Below are 19128 nucleotides of genomic sequence, written 5' to 3'. Positions count from 1 at the left end.
ATTATTTTGAGATAACATCCACATGTCACACTGTGGCTCATTTTGGCAAACACTGCTGTCACAAGCCTTCATTTTTCTCCCAATTATAAATGTTATGGAAAGATACAGAGGCACACACACAGCATACACACAGCCTGCAGGGAGTGGCCAGTATTAACACAAAGCTTGCAGAAACGTTTCCCAATTCTCTCCAACACATTCTCCACTTTGACAGCGCAGACTCTGATTGGGTCTACTTCTAGAGATGTAGTATAGCCAATGGGTAACTTCCCCAAATAAAATTATAAGTAGAAACTGTCATGATAGTGAACATGATGTCTTTGTCTTCCCCAACCAGCAAATGACATGATTTTAAATAGTAAACTAAACTCTATAACACTGATTAGTGGACAGAACCACACAAATGACCATATTACAACCCAAGCAGGCCACCGCTGCATTAAGTTATTTGCATTTTGTTTGGCCAATCAAAATGTGTCTGCAGGAGCTTAAGGGTGAAATAAATGATCTACACGTGTTTTAACTGCTTCTGCTCACATTTAGGTTTTCCAACAAACCTAACACAACTTTCAAGGCCTCGTTCACCACTATTATCCACTGCAGTATGACCGCAACAAACGATGGATTCCCTCAAAGCTGTACACCTTCCATCTTAAGCTTCTGGGTGGGAAAACACTCCAAACTCCAAACAAGTCCACTGCAATTTGGGTAATTACACACACAAGTAAACAACACTCATTCATTGTGTCAAGGAGAAGGTCATCCCAGGTGTGAGCGAGATACTGTGTGAACCTGTGTGTGTGTTGTTTCCTCAGAGCCAGTGGGCGAACTATTCAACGTAACCAAACCCAAAAGAATGGAGGGATAAAGGAGTGGTAAACACGAGTTGCCGTGCTATTGTAATTTGAGATAAGAGCCATTGTAGGGGAGGATGATGATCGGAGGACTTGATATCTAAAGCTGCACCTGAGTCACCCTTCTCCAGCTTGCTCTCTTTGGAGCCTTTGAGGAATATCTGATGAGGATCCGTAGGAGGGGTCCCATCAAGGTGCACCCCCCACCTAGTAGTAGTAAGGGTGGAGAGTAAGGTTCGACCAATATTATGGGTTGTTGAAAGCCGATACTTATATTTTCGCATTGAAGCTGCAGACAGGCGACAATTTGTGCTAATATTCAAGATCTTTAAACCATATTAATGCCAAAAAAAATCCAAAAAATCCCAAGGATTTGGTGTTTGCCACAGAATTGTATTCTTAGCAGGGTGAAAAAGCCTCTGAAACAGCATTTAGACCATCATGGGACACTAAAGCTCTCCATTGAAACCCAGACTAATGAAATTCTCAGATTGAAGGTGCTGGTAGGCAAAATTTTGTGCTGATATTCAAGATCTTTAAATCATATTAATGCCAAAAAAGTAAAAAAATTCCAAGGATTCAGTGATTACTGCAGAATCGTATTCTCAGTAGGGTGGAAAAGCCTCTGAAACAGCATTTAGACCATCATGGGACACTAAAACTCTCCACTGAAACCCAGACTAATGAAATTCTTCTAGGTGGGTTAGCAGCTCCTTAAGGCAGGGTGAGGCAGGTTTCACTGCAGGTTTATAGACTTAAACCCTTGAAGCTGCTTTAGAAAGAACCTCAGTCATATCAGAGGCGGACAACATGACAATGGAAACATGACGTGATTTTTAAAATAAGGCCAATATCGTCTATAATCGGTCTAACCCTGGTGGAGAGGCCCTGTGCAGAGTTCATGGTCTAGTAAGCAGTACTCCCATGAATTAAAGCCAAAGGGGGAACGTTGAGGATCGGCCCTCAGTGTCCCGGGACTGAGTTCATTATACTGAGCCGTCATCAGGAGGGGCTGGATTGGAGCTGGCTCGGTCTAATCCTTGGGGATAGATTTCCCCTTAAGCTTTAGCTGGGGCTCAGTGTCTTCTGGAGTGAAGTTATTCCTGAGCCTCCTTGGCCACAGAGGAACGCACTCACCTCACGGCTGCATAGCAGCTCCATTCTCTGTACAAACACACTTAATCACTCAACACGAGGATCACTCTCGCTTTCAGCAGGGCCGGTTCACATACTCCACTTTCATAAACAATGTATGCCTCTAAATCCAATAAAAGAGGATTTGTACCTTTTTTTCCCCCCCCCGCTACGCACAAAAATGCAGCTGTGTGTTGGAGGTTTTAAATATTCATTGAGGCAACAACGAGACAGAAAACTGGTTCATTCGTCAGTAAGCTACCTTGGTGGAATCGTGTCTGAACTGGGAGCTGTCAGTTTCAGCTGGCTCGACAACTGCTGTTTGAGAATCACTGGCATCATACATTTAGGAGTTTGGAGATTTTTACTAGGTGCGACAGCAGCAGTAGACAAAACTCAGCAAACTGCTTGTTTAAGCAAGTTCCCGAAGCCTTTCCTGTCTGTGGGTTTTTTTCTAGAAGATAAAGTAAAGCACATATTTAATTGTTCTGCTTTTGAACTGTCTCTCTGTAAGCCTGAATATCAGATCCCCTAGAGCCTCATTCTGCCTGTGTATTACCTTGGTGGGAGCAGTTGAATAGATCAAATAAGATTGATTTTTATATGTATTGCAAGGGTTGTTAGTAGGGATTGACAGATATGGGTTACTGAAGCATGATATGTCTATTTGCGGATTGAAGCTGCCGATAGCGGAGTTTTGAGCTGAAATTCAAAATCTTAAAATTTGACCATATTCATGCCAAGAAATTGCAGAAATTGTCACAGTGGAAAAGCCTCTGACAGCATTTAGACCATGGAGGAAGAAGAATACCAACATATTCATGCATTCTTTTGTGAAATCTGATCAATCAATTCAAGTTAAAAGCTTCCCAAAGACAACCAGTGTAGTATTTATCAATAAATACAATAAATATGTAATCAAACAAGCTGCATATCCATCATACTAGAGGTGGACGACACTGCCTGGACGATATCTGACATTTAATAAAAGGCCAATATCGGCCCGATACATCGGTCCAACACTAATTACAATGCAAGTGAATGCCCAGCAGTGACAGACGATTAGCTGATGCATTTCAGTATCAAACGACAAACTGGACTCACTGTTTCTGTTGGCTTTGAGCTTGGCCAGCAGCTTCTGAGTGGAGGTCAAGTCTCCGCTCTTGACCGCCTGCAGAAGGTCCTGCTCCTTTCCCATGGCCCCGCCTCACGCTGAACAAGCTTCACCGGCGTCCGACGCAGATCCAGCCGCCTCCTCAGAGCAACATGCTGAGACCCAGAGACATCAACCCGCCTCAGGTGAGACCCTCCGCTCCCTGTCGCCGACCCACAGCTGACAGGTGAGGAAATGGGACGAGACGGCAGACGGATTTAAAAAAGGAGGCTGAAGCGGCGCTCGGAGCTCTAAATTCTAGCCTGTGGTACTTCCTGGTCGCCAAGCCGTGAGAGATGGAAAAACTATTTTGCTGCTTAATTTCCTGTTCCAACTTTTCTTCTTTTCAGTCTTTATTTGGGAGAGATGTTATTTCCAGAGGCTGCCAGGGGGTTTGGAGGCGTGCGGAGCTACTGTTGACGGGACCGGGGGGCCACCGCTGGGTGCTGCGGTCGGGGGACTGAGAGGGGGCTGGAGCCGTCTGAACCAGCCGAAACAGAGCCTGAGAGTGGAAGGAGATGAGAAAAACAGCTCAGTTAATATATTACGGTACGCCAGGCTCAGTGCTGGGCAAAACCACACCAGCGCTCGTGTCTGTCGATGCACATGTGTAGCTGTAACATGAATGGAAGTGAAACTAAAGCAAAGGTGCTGGAGATGGAGCAGCTGATAGCCTTCTAACCACAAGGAACCAAAGGAGAGTAACAGGACTTTGGCGTGTTTCAATCAGCTTCCAGCTAAACAGTAAATGGATGGATTTACCATGATATCTAACAACTACGCAAAACAAATAGGGAGGTTGGCACCATTCCTAGCATGCCAGGCTTTTCTCCAACAACCCCCACTATCTGGGAAATCAGTCAAAGGAGTTGTTGCTCTCAGGAAAAGTGAGGGAGGTAGTAATATCCTGAAACTGAAAAGAAAAGACTCCTCATACCCTAAACACACCCATACATTCACCATATATCTCTCTCTCTCTCTCACACACACACTTACAAATACAGTTACATTTTAGACATTCAGCAGACGCTCTTATCTTGAGTGACTTACAACAGTGGAAACAGCAGAATAAGTGAATGTTGGCACAAAGCCACAGTAGCAAGTACCCTCGCAATAAAACAGTAGATGGAGCAACAACACAGTGCCAAGATATTAAAAAGGATAAAGGAAAAGTCTTTTAGTAGTGGAAGCAAGGGGAAGCTAAGAGCATAGTTGGTTTGGGTGCTGGTGTAGATTTAAGAGGAGGTGGGATGATGGAGAGATTTGGTTTTCGGTCAGCGACAGAAGATGGGGGTGAAGAAGAAGTCTTGACTAAGGAGAGTAATGCTGCATTCATGAGTAATGCTGCATTCACGACCATCCGACTGGGAAAAAACACTCACATCAGGCTCCTAGTGGCAATTACAAGTAGGAGATGTGGGATTTTTTGTGGGCTCCGATATCTCCCACCTTATGAATTACGTCACGAATTGCTGAAGTCGAAATCAAAATTACAGAGTTATATTCACACTAATACTAATACTTACAAAATGCGAGCAATATCTGCTGCAGTTGGTTTACGGCTGATTTTATATTCATAAATAACAATGATATTGGATGTGGGCGTTCCGAATTCAACAACACTTCAAACACTTCCAAGTTGTAGCAATAAGATTCGTCATCCTGTTCTTCCATTTCTTCCGATATGACGTGAACGCAGCATAAGGGCAAGGATAACACACTCAGATATGGACGAAGAAACACACGTGCACACACACTTCTCAGGTGAGGCCGGGCCCGCATGATGTGCTGCTACCAGGGATGGGATGATATATCGAAATTCGATATATCGCAGTACAAAAATGTGACAATACCTATCGTGGGGCAGAAAAATGAATCACGATATTAGCTCCATTTTATTCTGCTGCAGTAATCACAAATGAGATGACTTTCCCATCACAACTTTATAAGCTCTCCATCGAAATTATATTATTTGCACTTTGTAATGACATTTCTAAAATGTTGTTTACATTCTAGCGAGCCAATGCCATCACTAGAAAGATCTGTGGCTAAGAAATGAACATAATTCTGCACAGTCAGACTTTGTCAATTAACTTTTATTTATTACATCATATCGTGGTTGTATCGAATCACGAACCCCATATGAGGGTACCCAGATGAGCATATCTTCCAATCCCTTGCTACTGCCACAGTGTCAGGCTTGTGACAGGGCCATTTAAGCTGCTGGAGCTGAGAGGACAGTTTAATCACTGTTAACCAGACCTTTACGGACAAACAGCTTGTGAGGGATCCACTTGCTGCTTGCCTGTGCTATGTAAATATTGATGCCACTGCTGGTGCCTTCCCAACACGTGAGCTGGTGTTGTTTTACAGCTTCCCTCGGGGCTCCATGATAGATTTTATGCTTGCTTTGGCCACGCATGGACTTCATTTCAACCGGAGAACAGGCTACTTAAACTCTTCCAGCCCAGTGGTCAAGCAGGCACAACTCAACGATATAGGGGGAAGAAGTTGCCACAGTTTTTGTCACAGAAAGCGATTACATGTTAGTCCGAGCTCTAGGTCAGCGAGTGTTTCTTGTGGGTTATTCGCATTAGTGATGACTGTCCCACTCTCTGTAGCTATAGTGGGGGAAAAAAACAGCCTGCATGCATGATAACTGGTGCAATACCTCCAACTGCGAAAGCTCTAGCCAGGCAGATCATGCAGGGCCTAAAAACAGTGTTGCTATATAAACATCAGCAGTGTTTTGGGGAATGTGCACAGTGTACACCAGTCGAAATATGATGGCTCCTGGCTTGTACCCCTGTGCTCTATTCTGCACTGTTTTCCTGGTTACAACTTGTTTCATTACATAACCAGGCAGCCAGAGCACACCACACACCCAGAGAGGAGCGCAGGGCGTAAGCAGAGCTGTCATTCCCATTAACAATGATCATGTCCCCCTGCTCTTCCCCCCCAAAGGCTCTTTTCATGCTCACTGCATTGATGACAGGGACAACAATATATATAAATGTGAGTTTGAGACAGTAGGGACTCAAAGTCTTACTTGACTGATCCTAAGTGGGTAACAAAACAATGGAAATGGAAATAAATTAGTAATTCTGTTGGTCACAAACTAAAGTCACTTCACATCTATTCCCTCAAGAAAGGTTAGACTGATACACAATGTAGTATCCCATCATGTTTGCAAATCCTGTTGCTTAGTAAACATGATTGTGTACTTAGACTTACAAGGGATTTACATGCCAAGATTGTGTTAGTCTATGTTTATGAAGCTGTTTGGATATGTTTACACTGCATAGCTATCAGCCAGCAAAAAGTTTGCACAGTGCTCTCTCTTGGTTAGCCGCAATACGTGCCGTTCTTTCTCCCATGCAGCGATTGTCATGCCAAACTTCGTTCAAAGATCTGCAAATTTCACGCTGCCTTGCTTATCGACAAACACACGAGATTAAATATGACCTTCTCTGAATCGTTAGGAGACACTTTCCAATTCGGCATACATCTATTCCCCTAAACAGCACTTTACTTCAACAAATCTTCAACTTTTATAACTGGTACGTCTGTTATTCCCACTGTCTTCTTCCACCAAAATAGCGAGCAGTGTAAACCAACTCTAAAACTTTACATTTACCTGAATTTAAGTGCTTTTTCGGGACATATATGAAAGCCGAATTCGTGAGTGGCTCCTAAAGATCCAGAAAGGGTCTTGAGTCATATTTATGTAGCATGTACTTCTGCGATAAACAAGTACACATTAAAATTACACATTTTGTTTGGCGTGACGTTCTCTCCATACGGAGAGTGGCACGTCTCGCGGCTAGATTCAGGCATGCAAACATGCCAGACGAGGAGTTTGCCAGCGACCTTTGTACTGAACTTGGTAACTCATCAGGACCGTTGTCTTGTGTATGATAAACTTGGAACTCATATTCGACTTACCTTATTAACGTAGCTACTTATTCCAACATGTCAAACATTGATCAACCCCTAAAGTTTAACCAAGGTGGCAGTTTGTAGGAACACTCCAGTCCTGGCAGTTGCTGTGTTGATATTCCAAAAGTCAACGAAAAGAGTTTCTTTTGGTTTCTTTCATATAAGGTAGTCACCCTACTTTGTCTCATCCACGCATAGATATCGATAAAAGATGTGTATTACTTGTTCGTACGCCGGTTAACGTTTATCCTGCTATTCCTCCTCGCCGTGAATGCCATTCTCCGCTACATTGTCACTTGGATACTCCAAAATGTGACCAGTGTTAAGCCAGCCACAACACATAATAGAACATCTGGTTACAACTTTCAAAATAAAACACCCTTTGACGACTATGCGTTACTCACAACAGTAATGTTACGGGAATAATTTTATTTTGAAGGAAAACAATCACCTTACTTCCGGTCTTGTTCTGGCTATCGCTAGCTAGCTTGACGCAGCTCAGTGTATTCGTCCCTCCCACACTGCTAACTCTCCCCTCCCAAAACAGGCAGAGAGGATAATTTTTTAAACTCGGTTTTTGTAAAACTTGATGACAGGATGCAATTTGGAACGATTTAACAATATATTTTGGTTAATTGATACCAAAAAAAGATAAAAAAATAAAAATAAAAATACATACGTATTATGATGATGTGTAGTAGCAGGGATTGTAGTTCACCACTATTTGGGCTTTAATATTTTGTATGTCAAATTTAGGGCAAGAGGAATTTCAAACCATGCATTCCTCTGTAACATTTACCTACTATTAGGCTTCTGCATGTACACACACCACACACACACTTGTATTAAAGTACGTGTAAGGACCTTTTATTGACTACATGTATTCCCTTAACCCTCATTTTAACCCTTACTTTAACCTAAACTTAGCTCTCATATTAACCCTAAACTCAAGCCATAACCCTAAACTAGCCCCTTGTAGAAGTGAGAACCAGCAAAACTGGTGGCATCTTTCTATCCTTGTGAGGACATTTGGCTTCATAATGATAAAATTAAAGAGCACACACACACACACTCACACACCAAGTTAACAGGGGATCAAAGCCGGACTCCCTGCCGTGTGTCATGTTCTTTCTTGTGGCGCACCATCGGCCTATCCTTGGATAAGCACTGGACAAAAGCTCTGAAAGTCAGATGTCCCGTACAAAAGGGTTAGGGTGAATGGACTTTCCCCAACACATAAAGGTGAAAGCTTCCAGTACACTTCAGCCCCGGTCCAACCAAGCATTTAAAAAAAAAAAAAGGAGAACTAAGGCATGTCCAGGAGTACAAGAAAGAGAAATGAGGCTGTTGTGGTGTGAGTGCACCTGCCTTCACAGAGAACAGATAAGGCTTCTTCTCCACATGATCAAAGACGCTGCTGATCCCACAAACAAGACGCTTGACAACACCTGAGCTTGGCTTTACACGGTCAAAAAGGCCTTTAATGTCGGTGTGTGGCGGTAATGACAAAGAGCCGCTCCTTCACAAACAGCTTCCAAGCAAACAGGAGGTTGAAAAGGCACAAAGTGGTTTTAAAACAGAGAAGTGCAATAAAAGAATTCTTATTAACAGAATTATCATTATAATTACTGATCAGACTGGCTAAACATTAAATTAAATGATATAGCAAGTATTAAAAGATAAGATTAAAAGAAAAAATCACATAATAATCTGCTATATACAGTATAAAACATCAAAATCATTATTAATCATCACATATTTACAGCCAAATTAAGCATTGTAGATACTCTGAATATTTGGGAAATATGGCATAGAAAGGTGCAGTTAGTCTTTATAGTCACACGGCCTATTACTTACGCAGTAACTTTGTCTTTTGGCATTAGGAGATAAAATATCCAGCCCTTGTGTCAACAGGATGTTTGTATCCAGCTTTTTAGATGCACCTAAGGGCAGAGGTGGAGACTCAAGTCATGTGACTTGGACTCGAGTCAGACTCGAGTCACAGTCTTAATTGTTTGAGACTTGACTTGATGCATGAAGAGAAGACTTGAGACTTGACTTGACTTGGGTTCTGGTGACTTGGGACTTGACTCTGACTTGTACTTTGATGACTTGAAAAGGTTTCTAAAGTCTTGACTTGAGATCTTGTGTCTGTGTAAATGAAGACTGAAAGTGATGAGATTTGTTCCAGCAGACGACTGAATTTAAATTCTGTTTTCTGAATTTGTATGGAATGATTGAATTTATTGAAGTTGACACTGATTATAGAAATCAAACTCATGATGCTTTTACCAAGTTTTTATCCTATTAAAACCATATTGCATTGAAAAGTCCTAGATATTTAGTTTTCTTTAACATATTAAATTGATACTGGACTCTTGGTTTGTTCTGACTCGACTTGCTGTTCTACATTTAGACTTGGGACTTGACTTGAGACTTGTGCCTCAAGACTGGAGACTGACCTGGTCCCACCTCTGCCTCAGGGTGACAAAACCCAAACCAGACTCACTCTTCCCTAATGAGGTGGAGTGAGCAGGTCTATGGACTCGTTCCTCTCTCAGTGTCGGCTCCCTCTCTGGTATAACCGCATGAGTTTTCGGTGGTTCAGCATTTCCCACAGCCAGCCCTCCATCTTCATGTCGTGGTTGGCGTAGAACCGCAGGGGCTTCTTCACCGAGTCGTAGTAGTGGTCCGAGAAGTCCGCGTAGTTTCTGGTGATGAAGCCGTAAGCGGAGACCTGAGGAGGTGCGAGAGGCGTGATGCACATGATTTATTTAAGGTTTATCTGACCAAAATGACGGGAGATTTCCTGCACTATTCATGCGTCAGCACAGTTTACGTAAGCTCAGTTTACCTGCCTTGTTTGCAGAATAGAGTTTACCCACCTTTTTAGGCTGATATAAATCTTGATGAGTTAAATTAATAGTATGCATCATAGTAAGAAGTATCAAACTGATGTAAGTTATATGAGGATAGGGTCTTTAAAAGGGGACAAAAACCATAAATTCATGTTTCTCTGAAAGTATTATTGATGTTTGTTCAGTTTTGTGGTTGAATGCCTGATGTTGACCACTGACAGAAGGTCACAGTTTACCCTCCTTTTTATTTACCACCTCATCACTGCATATCCTTCAATACAACTACGAACTAAGGGCAAAGCCAGTGAACAACAGCAGATACTTGATAACTACGAGTGGGCAATATGGATCTGACACCAATGAATGAGATCCATGTGACGATTATTAACAAAAAAAGACAGAAAAAACAGCATTGTACCGTGCATTGCACAGTCCAATGCACACCCATCATTTGCTCTGCCTCTTCCTCTCTGTCTGAACTGACAAGGGCAGATTGTTGACATTTTATGCACTGTGGGATGGGTATCAAAAGAATTAATGACATCAAACCAGGATGCGGCCATCTTTAAGCACATGGCGGCAGGTTGCTGTTTGCTGACCTCGTCACATGTGTGCAAGGCGGCCATCAGCATCAGCGCTCCGGTGCTGGGCATGTAGAGGTGACTGCTCTTACTGTAGGTCAGCAGTGGAGACTTCAGGAAGCTGGGAAACAAACACAGAAAACAGAGAAAATGCAAAGTTATTCCAATACTGCAGTATCTGTCTGTCTCTATGTGTCTCCATATTGCTGAGATCTGTCTCCATGTCTGAAACTGTGACTTCCGAGTGCAAATATTCAACAGTCACATCTTTTTCAGGCCTGACCACAGCAGTCCTTTACCTTTGTGTCACGTATGTAATAAAATCTGGGTGGAGCATCTTGAAGTGCTCAGGCGGTTTATTGCCAAAATACCTGGAGGGCCTGTTGGAGGGGACACAGCCTGGATAAATAACAATGACAGACAAAAGGCAAAAAGAACACAAAAAAAAGCAAGGTGCAAGAAGCAGAACATGAAAGAAAGAAGGCAAGAAAATAAAGATCGATTAAGCTCATCTTCAAGTATATCAACTGAACTGATGTCATTGAAACCCTCTGAGTCAGGTCCTATCTGAATCTTTACCCATGATGCAGCACCATCTACAGGCCATGAGTGGCATTACAGGACAGAAGTGGAGATGGAATAACAGATCATTTTTACTGCTTGCATGTATTTCCGAAGTGGCTCATACATTTTTACAAAAACTATCACAGTACTTTGTAATTTATCACAGTACACAGACATCAGTGTTTAATAAAGAAATCCCCATTCCCAGCTGTGGAAATAGTACTAGAATGTCCTACTCAAGTAGAAGTACTGTTACTTTGCTGATATTTTTAAGTAAAAGTACTGGTGTGAAAATCTACTGAAGGCAAAGTAAAAAGTAGCTCATTTAAAAGGTACTCTAGTTAGTAAAAGTCTGCTGAGAAACCAGTCAAGCTGAAACTTGACACAGTATGTACTAGGGATGGGACAATAGATCGAAATTCAATATATCGCAATACAAAAATGTGACAATACGTATTGTGGGTCAGAAAAATGAAGCGTGACATTAGCTACATTATATTCTGCTGTAGGAATCACAAATGAGACGGCTTGCCCATCACAGTTTCACAAGCTCTCCTTCTAAAATTATATTATTTGCACTTTGTAATGACATTTTTAAATTGTTGTTTACATTCTAGCAGCCAATGCCATCGCTAGAAAGATTTGTGTCTAAAGAAATAAACAGAATTCTGCACAGTCAGACTTTGTTGTCACTGAACTTTTATTTATTACATCGTATCGTGGTCGTATCGAATCGTGAACCCCATGTCGCGTATTGAATTGTGAGGTCAGAATATTGTCCCATCCCTATGAAGCACCCAGCAGGAAAGGACTTTACAACTGGCCTGTCCCCGGCGTCGTCTCCAGCGGTGACGGTCCGACCCTGAATGGCAGCTGCCATCATGACATAGTCTCGGAGGTTCGATGGAATGAAGATGTATCGGATTTCCTACAGATAAGACGACACACAAAGAGAGAGAGAGACAGTTTCATTCCCACAGCGGACCAGTAACATTCATTTCAGCCTTGCTGCACTGAATGTTTCCTGAGCCGCTGGGCGTGTGGTGTCTCACCGGGCCTCGTGGGACCTTGGTGAAGCCGTCTCTCCGGTAAAACCGCAGGGAGTGCTTCAGTGTGTTTGTGGTGAACCCGTAGAAGGAAGTCTTTGTCCCCACGTCTTCTTCAAAGCCCTTGATCACAGCCCCGTTGACTCTGAAAGAACATTTCCCACATCAGTATCACACTTCCAAAGCCTTAGCAGAGGTGGGGACTCGAGTCACATGACTTGGACTTGAGTCAGACTCAAGACACAATTTTTAATTGCCTGAGACTTGACTTGATGCATGAAGAGAAGACTTGAGACTTGACTTGGGTTCTGGTGACTCGGGACTTGACTCTGACTTGTACTTTGACGACTTGAAAAAGTTTCTAAAGTCTTGACTTGAGATTTTGTATTTGTGTAAATGACTTAGATTGAAAGTGATGAGATTTGTTCCAGCAGACGACTGAATTTAAATTCTGTTTTCTGAATTTGTATGGAATGATTGAATTTATTGAAGTTGAAACTGATTATAGAAATCAAACTCATGATGCTCTTACCAAGTTTTTATCCTATTAAAACCATATTGCATTGAAAAGTCGGAGATATTTAGTTTTCTTTAAGATATTAAATTGATACTGGACTCTTGATTTGTTCTGATTTGACTTGCTGTTCTACATTTAGACTTGGGACTTGACATTAATGACATGAACTTGACTTGGGACTTGACTTGAGAGTTGTGCCTCAAGGCTTGAAACTGACTTGGGAGTCAAGCTAATCAAAGCTAATCTGAGAAACCCAGAAGCTCGTCGCACAAGTTTCTGGGTTTCTCAGACACAGATATTGTCTTTGATGGTGTTTGTGTAAACTTTTTTCTGTTGTTGCCATGCTGACCAACGCAAAGTTCCTCAAGATGAGTTTCCTACGTTTCCATTTACAAGATGAGATGACACTGAGGCTTAAAATCCCCGCCCTCTCAACCATGACTTGTGGTTTTCAACGTCACCTCCCCCTCGGCACAGGATCTGGATACGTTGCTACCAGACCCTTGATGTATTATTGAGGATCTGAGTGTGAGACTAACGGAAAGCTCGGAAGGTTCCAGGTTCCACAGGTAGGTTTTGGTATCTCCAGTACCTGAAGACGAAATTGTGGCTGTCAATGGCCCGCCCCTGCCTGGATCCCCTGAGGATGCCGCCGTTGCCGACCACAGCGCAGCGCACGCACTGGTCAGGCGACCTGCGCTCAAAAAGACGACTGCTGGGAGAGCTGTTGAGAAGAGCCAGGGCCGATCTAACATCTAGTGAGGTACATAGAACAGAAGCAAATGATCATCAACCTGCAGAACTCTATTTTCGGGCGTATGAAGCTAGTGTTTTCCCCGTCAGAATCCATTCTAGAGTGTAATGTATAATTCACACGGGGACAGGAGGAGCATACCCTTCAAAGGAAGCTGCTTCCAGCCGTAGGGAGGCGCTTCGTTCCTCAGTCGCTGCCATGCAGGTTTGGAGAAGCTCCCGGCCCACTGGAGAACAGGCACCGAGAAACTGAAACTGTTCCTGAGGAACGGGTCCTTCCTTGCTACCTTTCTTAAAGAACAGGGCCCTTCTATCTGGAGAGAAAAACACTGATTTTAAAAAGGTGCTACATGTCACATTTTAACGTCAATAAGTCACTACCACATACATTTTGAGATGTTAGTATAATTACCATAAACAAATGAGACCATCACTGAGAAGATTGGCAGCCTCTACACTGCATTTTACACTGTGTGCCACCAAGTCGGATTTGGCGGGAAATCTGCTGGATTGCTTTGTGGCACAAAGGCAGGGAGATTGATTTACGGCACAAAACAGGAAGAGGGCGCTGTTCTTCCTGAGCAAACAGACCTAAAGCTTTCAGAGTTTCTGGAAATGGCAGATGGTGGGAGAAGTGAAAGACTGATGGAAAAAAGCAGGGTTTATGGGAAATGTAGTTTTAATTCAGAAAAACTAGCACTAACACTAAGCATAAGATGGAGGCTACCAATCGTCTTGCTCGACCATGGTCTCATTTGTTTAGGGTAATTATACCAAGGTATCACAATTAATTTTACAATGATATAATGATGATTAAAATTGAAACATACAGAACCTTTAATCATCCTATGTATATGTGTAGCTTGGACCTACTAGCTCAAGTTTTATCCTAGTTGTTACTCCTGGCTGTAAAGAGCAAACCCAGTGATTTAGCTTGCTGCCTCTTTAAGGAGGCGAGGTGAAAGGGGATCGCACCGTCTCTCGGGGGAACAACAAACCCACCATCTCTTCTTCAGTTGCTGTGGTGATGTTCCAAACATCCTGATCATCATCTTCAGTCCAGCTGCTGTCGCCGTCAGTCTGCCTGCTCACACTGCAAAATAACAATCCATTATGCGAAGTGAAATATGTTGATCCTCAGGTTATCGAGGCCATACTTTAACTGACTGGAGGAAAAGATAACCTGAATTGCCCTTATCCGAGTATAAATCTCACAGATAATGATTCACCAACACTGAAACACTTCCTCAGCCATTTAGACTGAACATTAACTGACAGCCACATGACTTTACAGGTTTTTGGCTCAAAGTTCTCTTAAATGCCAACAATAGTTGAAAATGTGTGAAGTGTGTCTTTGCCAATTCCAGAAAATGCTCTATGATTTGCAACAATCATCTGTAACAGTGGTTCTCAAACTGGGGTCGGGGGGTTTCACCCACTAGAGGTTATCACAAAGAGAGGATGTATAACGACTGGTTTCCCCCTATACAACTCTGTAATTTCTAACTACCTTTCCTCCTCCTTGGGACAAAATCTTATCAAATGGGGAACTGAGAGCAATTAAATGTTTTATCTTTGGAGGCCTGTGAGCTGCATAATGACCCTTGTAAAACAGGTCTTGCTTCATAGCTACCTGCATGAGCTCCACTGTCTGTTGTCATAAAAACAAGAAGCCCGAACTGGCAAGAGCGCACGAGGCAGAAAACTAACGCTAAAGTTCATTCAAAAACCTTTTAATTAAATGCCATTTTGCTTTTGACAAAAGCACAAATACCGCATACATATGAATCAAGGTCTTTTCCGAATATTGGGGTGACGCTTTTCAATTCGGCGCACATACAATCCACGAAACAGCTCATCAATCACCATTCACTCATATTGTTTGTTTGTGAACTGTCATGCGAATAAAGCACCTTGAATTGAACAGCACGTATGTCAATAAAATTACAACTTTTATAACTGCTTCGTCAGTTATTTCCACGATCGTCTCGAACAGCGTGAACCACATGATATAAAGATGTGAAAAATGTAAACAAACAAGGGCTGTTTCGCGGAAGGTAAGATTTCCGAATCGCAGAGTGGCTCCTATTGGTTCAAAACGATCTTGGGTTTTGTATTGGGCGTGGCGGAAGTCGAGTGCCCCAAAAAGTTCTAATTTTCATTATAATCATTCCAACATTTTACTAAGATTTTGCCCATTTTAACTGACTGTCAGTAGTTTAGAATGAACCAGCCGTATAAATCCTTCAGGTGTGTATGCAGGTAGGCTATATCCTACAACAATAACATGAATATTTCAGGGTTTACAGACTGAAGGGACCCTACCTGAGGGATGTGAAGCCGCGATGTCCGTATATGATTGTCCATATGATAAAACACAAAGTCGCCACCACAAAGAAAGCACACTTGTTGCAACACGTCCTCATAATTACCATTAAGAGTCATCAAAACCAGCTTTCAAAACTGATAATTGGCTGTGTGATGTGTTTCTGTCTCTGCCGACTTGTCCTCTGCTGTCATGCCTGCAGGTGGATGCTGCTTCCAGGTGAGCGAGGCGCTGCACGGTGGAAGTTCACTACAAAACCAGACTGAAGTGGGAAGTCATTTGTTTGAGCGACGAAACACGAAAGTGATTTCCGACCAGCTGAGAGGGTTTTAGCTGGTTAATAGGCCTACTGTATTTCGGCTCGTATAGCTCATTTATTCACCGCAGCTTTCCATCATATTCCGCGGGTCACCTTTCAGAGATGTGCAGTTAGAAAACAGGTGTTCTGCATAGGCTATTAAAAAAGATTAAAAAAAAACAAATGAACACAGATCATCCTAAGTCACTTCTGTTGCTGGCTCCAAAAATCCATCAAAATAAATAAAAGAAACACTTTGTCTTTGTCTTAATAAATAAAATATTAAAAACGCATAAAGCTAGGTTACCATAGGAATGTAGTTAAAAGAAAATGTAAATCATAATCAACTGCATCTGAGTAAATCAAAGGTGCAAAAACTCACTACATTACAACTACATGTAGTCGCAAATATGGAAATGTGATGTTTCATTAATCTATAGATTATAGGCTACTTAAAATTGCTAAAGCCATGCCTAATATAACCTATTAATTAAATGGTAATATTTTAAACAATCATAACTTGGTTTGGTGTCTGTATACATTGTGAAAAGCTATAAGTCTGTCTTCTGTGATGTTTTGGTGTCTCTTTGGGTGAAAACTGATTTTTGGACTGGGAGTGACAGCAGGAGAAAAGCTCAGCTGTCCTCTAGTGACATCTAGAGGCGGATAAAGACATTTCAGCTCATTTTCATAGTATTTCTGTGACCCTTTCTTAGTGATCACCAACGAGGTTTTAGGATGTCATATATGTGAATACATCACACATATTACTAATATTAATATCATGACCATGCCACCTAAAACAATCCCAGCACAATATTAGGGCTACACAATTCTACAGCAGGTGACCAAACATTTGCCTTTTTTCAAATAAATTTATTGTCATGAAAAAGAACCTCACCACATCACTCATTTGAAATAAGAAATAAAATGTCCAGTATATACATAAAAATCGCACACACAGAAATTCTTTTTAACAAGGAATCATTGAATTTCAGCTACCAGAAAACATGAGAATCCAAATTAAAGTGCGTTAAAACTCTACCCAAAGATCAGTGATTACAGTTGCTGTACCGCCTACTTCTTCAAAAGGTTTATCTGAACTTATTTAGATTAACTGAACACTATACCAATGTGACTGACAAGAAAAGACAGTCTCATGTTTCATTTAGGCTACAATAGGCTTTTGGGACGTTGTAGGCCTACATTTTGTATTGGTGCTGAAAAACTTGTACAGTGAAGTCTGTAAAGTTAAGCTACTGCTATTACTTATTGATTTAAAGGACAAATCCACCTCAAAGAATAATTTAAGTAAAGGAAAAGATAAAGGAGGAACTCTGGGACAAATAGAGGCCTAAATAAAAAATATAAAGGGCAATGACTTTTTTACTTATTCATGACCATGGCGTTCATGATGTTGGAAGCTCAGCAGCTAGCTAGCTAGCTTACCTAGATAGTAATAGGCTAGTATGGCTAGTTTGAACTTGGAAGGTTAACTAGCTAACTTAGTATGGATAGATTGTATTTGTTCAGTTAGTAGCAGAGAGCTAGTCTTCATAATATTACCTTCCTCCTCTTTTACCTCTTATCTTTTTCATTGGGGTTCAGTCTAATGTTACTTAGCAAGAGAAAATGTGGTTCTTTGGCCCCGCCCACTGAGGTTTAACTCAACCAATGACATTATTTCTGCCTCCAGTACAGCTCTGCCTCCGAGAAATGTTTGAAAAACTACAATCTACATTGTGGTGACACCATGGTAAAAATATGAGTTGTTAAATGAATAAGAAACTTCATGATCACAGCGATCCAGTGATTATCTGGGGATTTAACAATCAGCGATGAAATAAATTGATAGAGCTGCTCAAGATCATAGACATACCATATGCAAGATTTAAAGGTGATTTTTTCCCTTCAAATCCAATCTTGCATCAACTTTATAAAGATAAGCCATGTCTGTGTTTAAACCTGTTTAAATCTATTATACATTAAAGTAGTCCAACAGTTTGTGCTGATAGTGACAGTCCATATTGATTGACTCTGAATTGAACGTAGTTGCCTGACAGGACTGTCTCTCTCTCAGTAGACTAGAGGGAATAGAGTTTGAGCTGCTCCTCCATGTCTCCCTCCGTCACCTCACCGAGCGCCTCTTGGTTCTCCCTCAGCAACAGGAAGATGGCCGCCAGCTGCTCCTGTTGCACCCTGGGAAGTGAATCAAACACACACACCATCCCATCACCACCGCTGCTGCTGACACACAGAAACGTCACACCCATTTCACCTGTGGCATTTGAAAAACCAGAACATAACACACAACATAAGCACTTGTTTACTACATGCCTGAGAGAGGTGTGTGTGTGTGTGTGTGTGTGTGTGAGACATGATATATAGATCTGTACCAAACACAACTTCAAAAATAACCTGAGACAGATGCGTTTCATTTTATAGACATCAGACATCCCAGGACATTCATGTGCTGGCGTGTGTCCTGAACGCTGCATGACACTTCTCATAGAACATTATATCCACCGGGCTTAGACCCATATATCAGTTTACCAATATATCAGGCCGATACTGGCCATGTGTAAAAAACCTGATATCATTCAGTCACGTTGTCCACCTCTGATATGATGGATATTTATTGTAGAAATGATCAATGCTACACTTGCCATCCGTGATTCTGTTGATTCTAATGCAACATTTTGAGTTTTAGTGTCCCATGATGGTCTAAATGCTGCTTCAGAGGCTTTTCCACCCTGACAAGAATACATTGTAAGGGGAACACTGAGTACTTGTTGTTTTTGGGAATTTTTTGGTATGAAAATAGTCAAATTTAAAGATATGGAATAGATATGGCACAGAATATTGGCTCACAGCAGCTTCAATCCTAAAAATATCTGTATCGGCTTTCAAAACCTCACAGTGAAACCCCTAGTATCTATGGATGTGTTAAGATTTGTGGTGTCCAATGTGTGTTTTTAAATCACAGAGATGTCTTAAGTGTATAGAGATGTCAAGCACTGTCGAGAAGATTTATCTTAAGGCTTTGACAAGAAGGCGTGACAAGTTGAGATACAAAACGTTTCGATCTGAGCTCTAAACAACACT

At 41.8% G+C, this 19128-nt stretch overlaps 1 protein-coding gene across 3 annotated transcripts; it reads right to left on the bottom strand.

The window, feature by feature from the left end:
* Window positions 1-8534: 8534 nt before the first annotated feature.
* st6galnac2 (ST6 (alpha-N-acetyl-neuraminyl-2,3-beta-galactosyl-1,3)-N-acetylgalactosaminide alpha-2,6-sialyltransferase 2) lies at window positions 8535-15944 on the bottom strand. 3 transcript variants are annotated; one of them, XR_013504995.1, is made up of 10 exons: window positions 15725-15907; window positions 14402-14492; window positions 13542-13713; window positions 13239-13401; window positions 12136-12274; window positions 11908-12011; window positions 10819-10899; window positions 10538-10640; window positions 9543-9817; window positions 8535-9231 (listed from the first exon to the last, which is right to left on the bottom strand). XR_013504995.1 is itself a non-coding variant. In XM_071894758.2 (9 exons), the coding sequence occupies exons 2-9, from the start codon at window positions 14402-14404 to the stop codon at window positions 9638-9640; spliced, it is 945 nt and encodes a 314-aa protein (XP_071750859.2). In that variant the 5' UTR covers window positions 14405-14492; window positions 15832-15944; the 3' UTR covers window positions 9250-9637. The 3 variants fall into 3 exon arrangements, 2 of the variants coding, with proteins under 2 accessions (XP_071750859.2, XP_078140938.1); XM_071894758.2 differs by lacking the exon at window positions 8535-9231 and having other exon boundaries at window positions 9250-9817; window positions 15832-15944; XM_078284812.1 differs by lacking the exon at window positions 8535-9231 and having other exon boundaries at window positions 9250-9817.
* Window positions 15945-19128: the final 3184 nt, after the last annotated feature.

Source organism: Centroberyx gerrardi, chromosome 7 (assembly GCF_048128805.1).
Source record: "Centroberyx gerrardi isolate f3 chromosome 7, fCenGer3.hap1.cur.20231027, whole genome shotgun sequence".
Lineage (NCBI taxonomy): Eukaryota > Metazoa > Chordata > Actinopteri > Beryciformes > Berycidae > Centroberyx > Centroberyx gerrardi.
Note: the sequence above shows the minus strand (reverse complement) of the source record. Positions and strands in the feature narration are given on the sequence as shown.

Excerpts from the sequence above, each read along its gene's own strand:
- st6galnac2 (XM_078284812.1), bottom strand. The coding sequence starts at position 15,834 with ATGGTAATTATGAGGACGTGTTGCAACAAGTGTGCTTTCTTTGTGGTG. Across the intron at positions 14,493-15,724 it reads CGCGGCTTCACATCCCTCAG|TGTGAGCAGGCAGACTGACG; the intron begins GTAGGGTCCCTT and ends GTTATTTTGCAG. Across the intron at positions 12,275-13,238 it reads AGCCACAATTTCGTCTTCAG|AGTCAACGGGGCTGTGATCA; the intron begins GTACTGGAGATA and ends ATGTTCTTTCAG.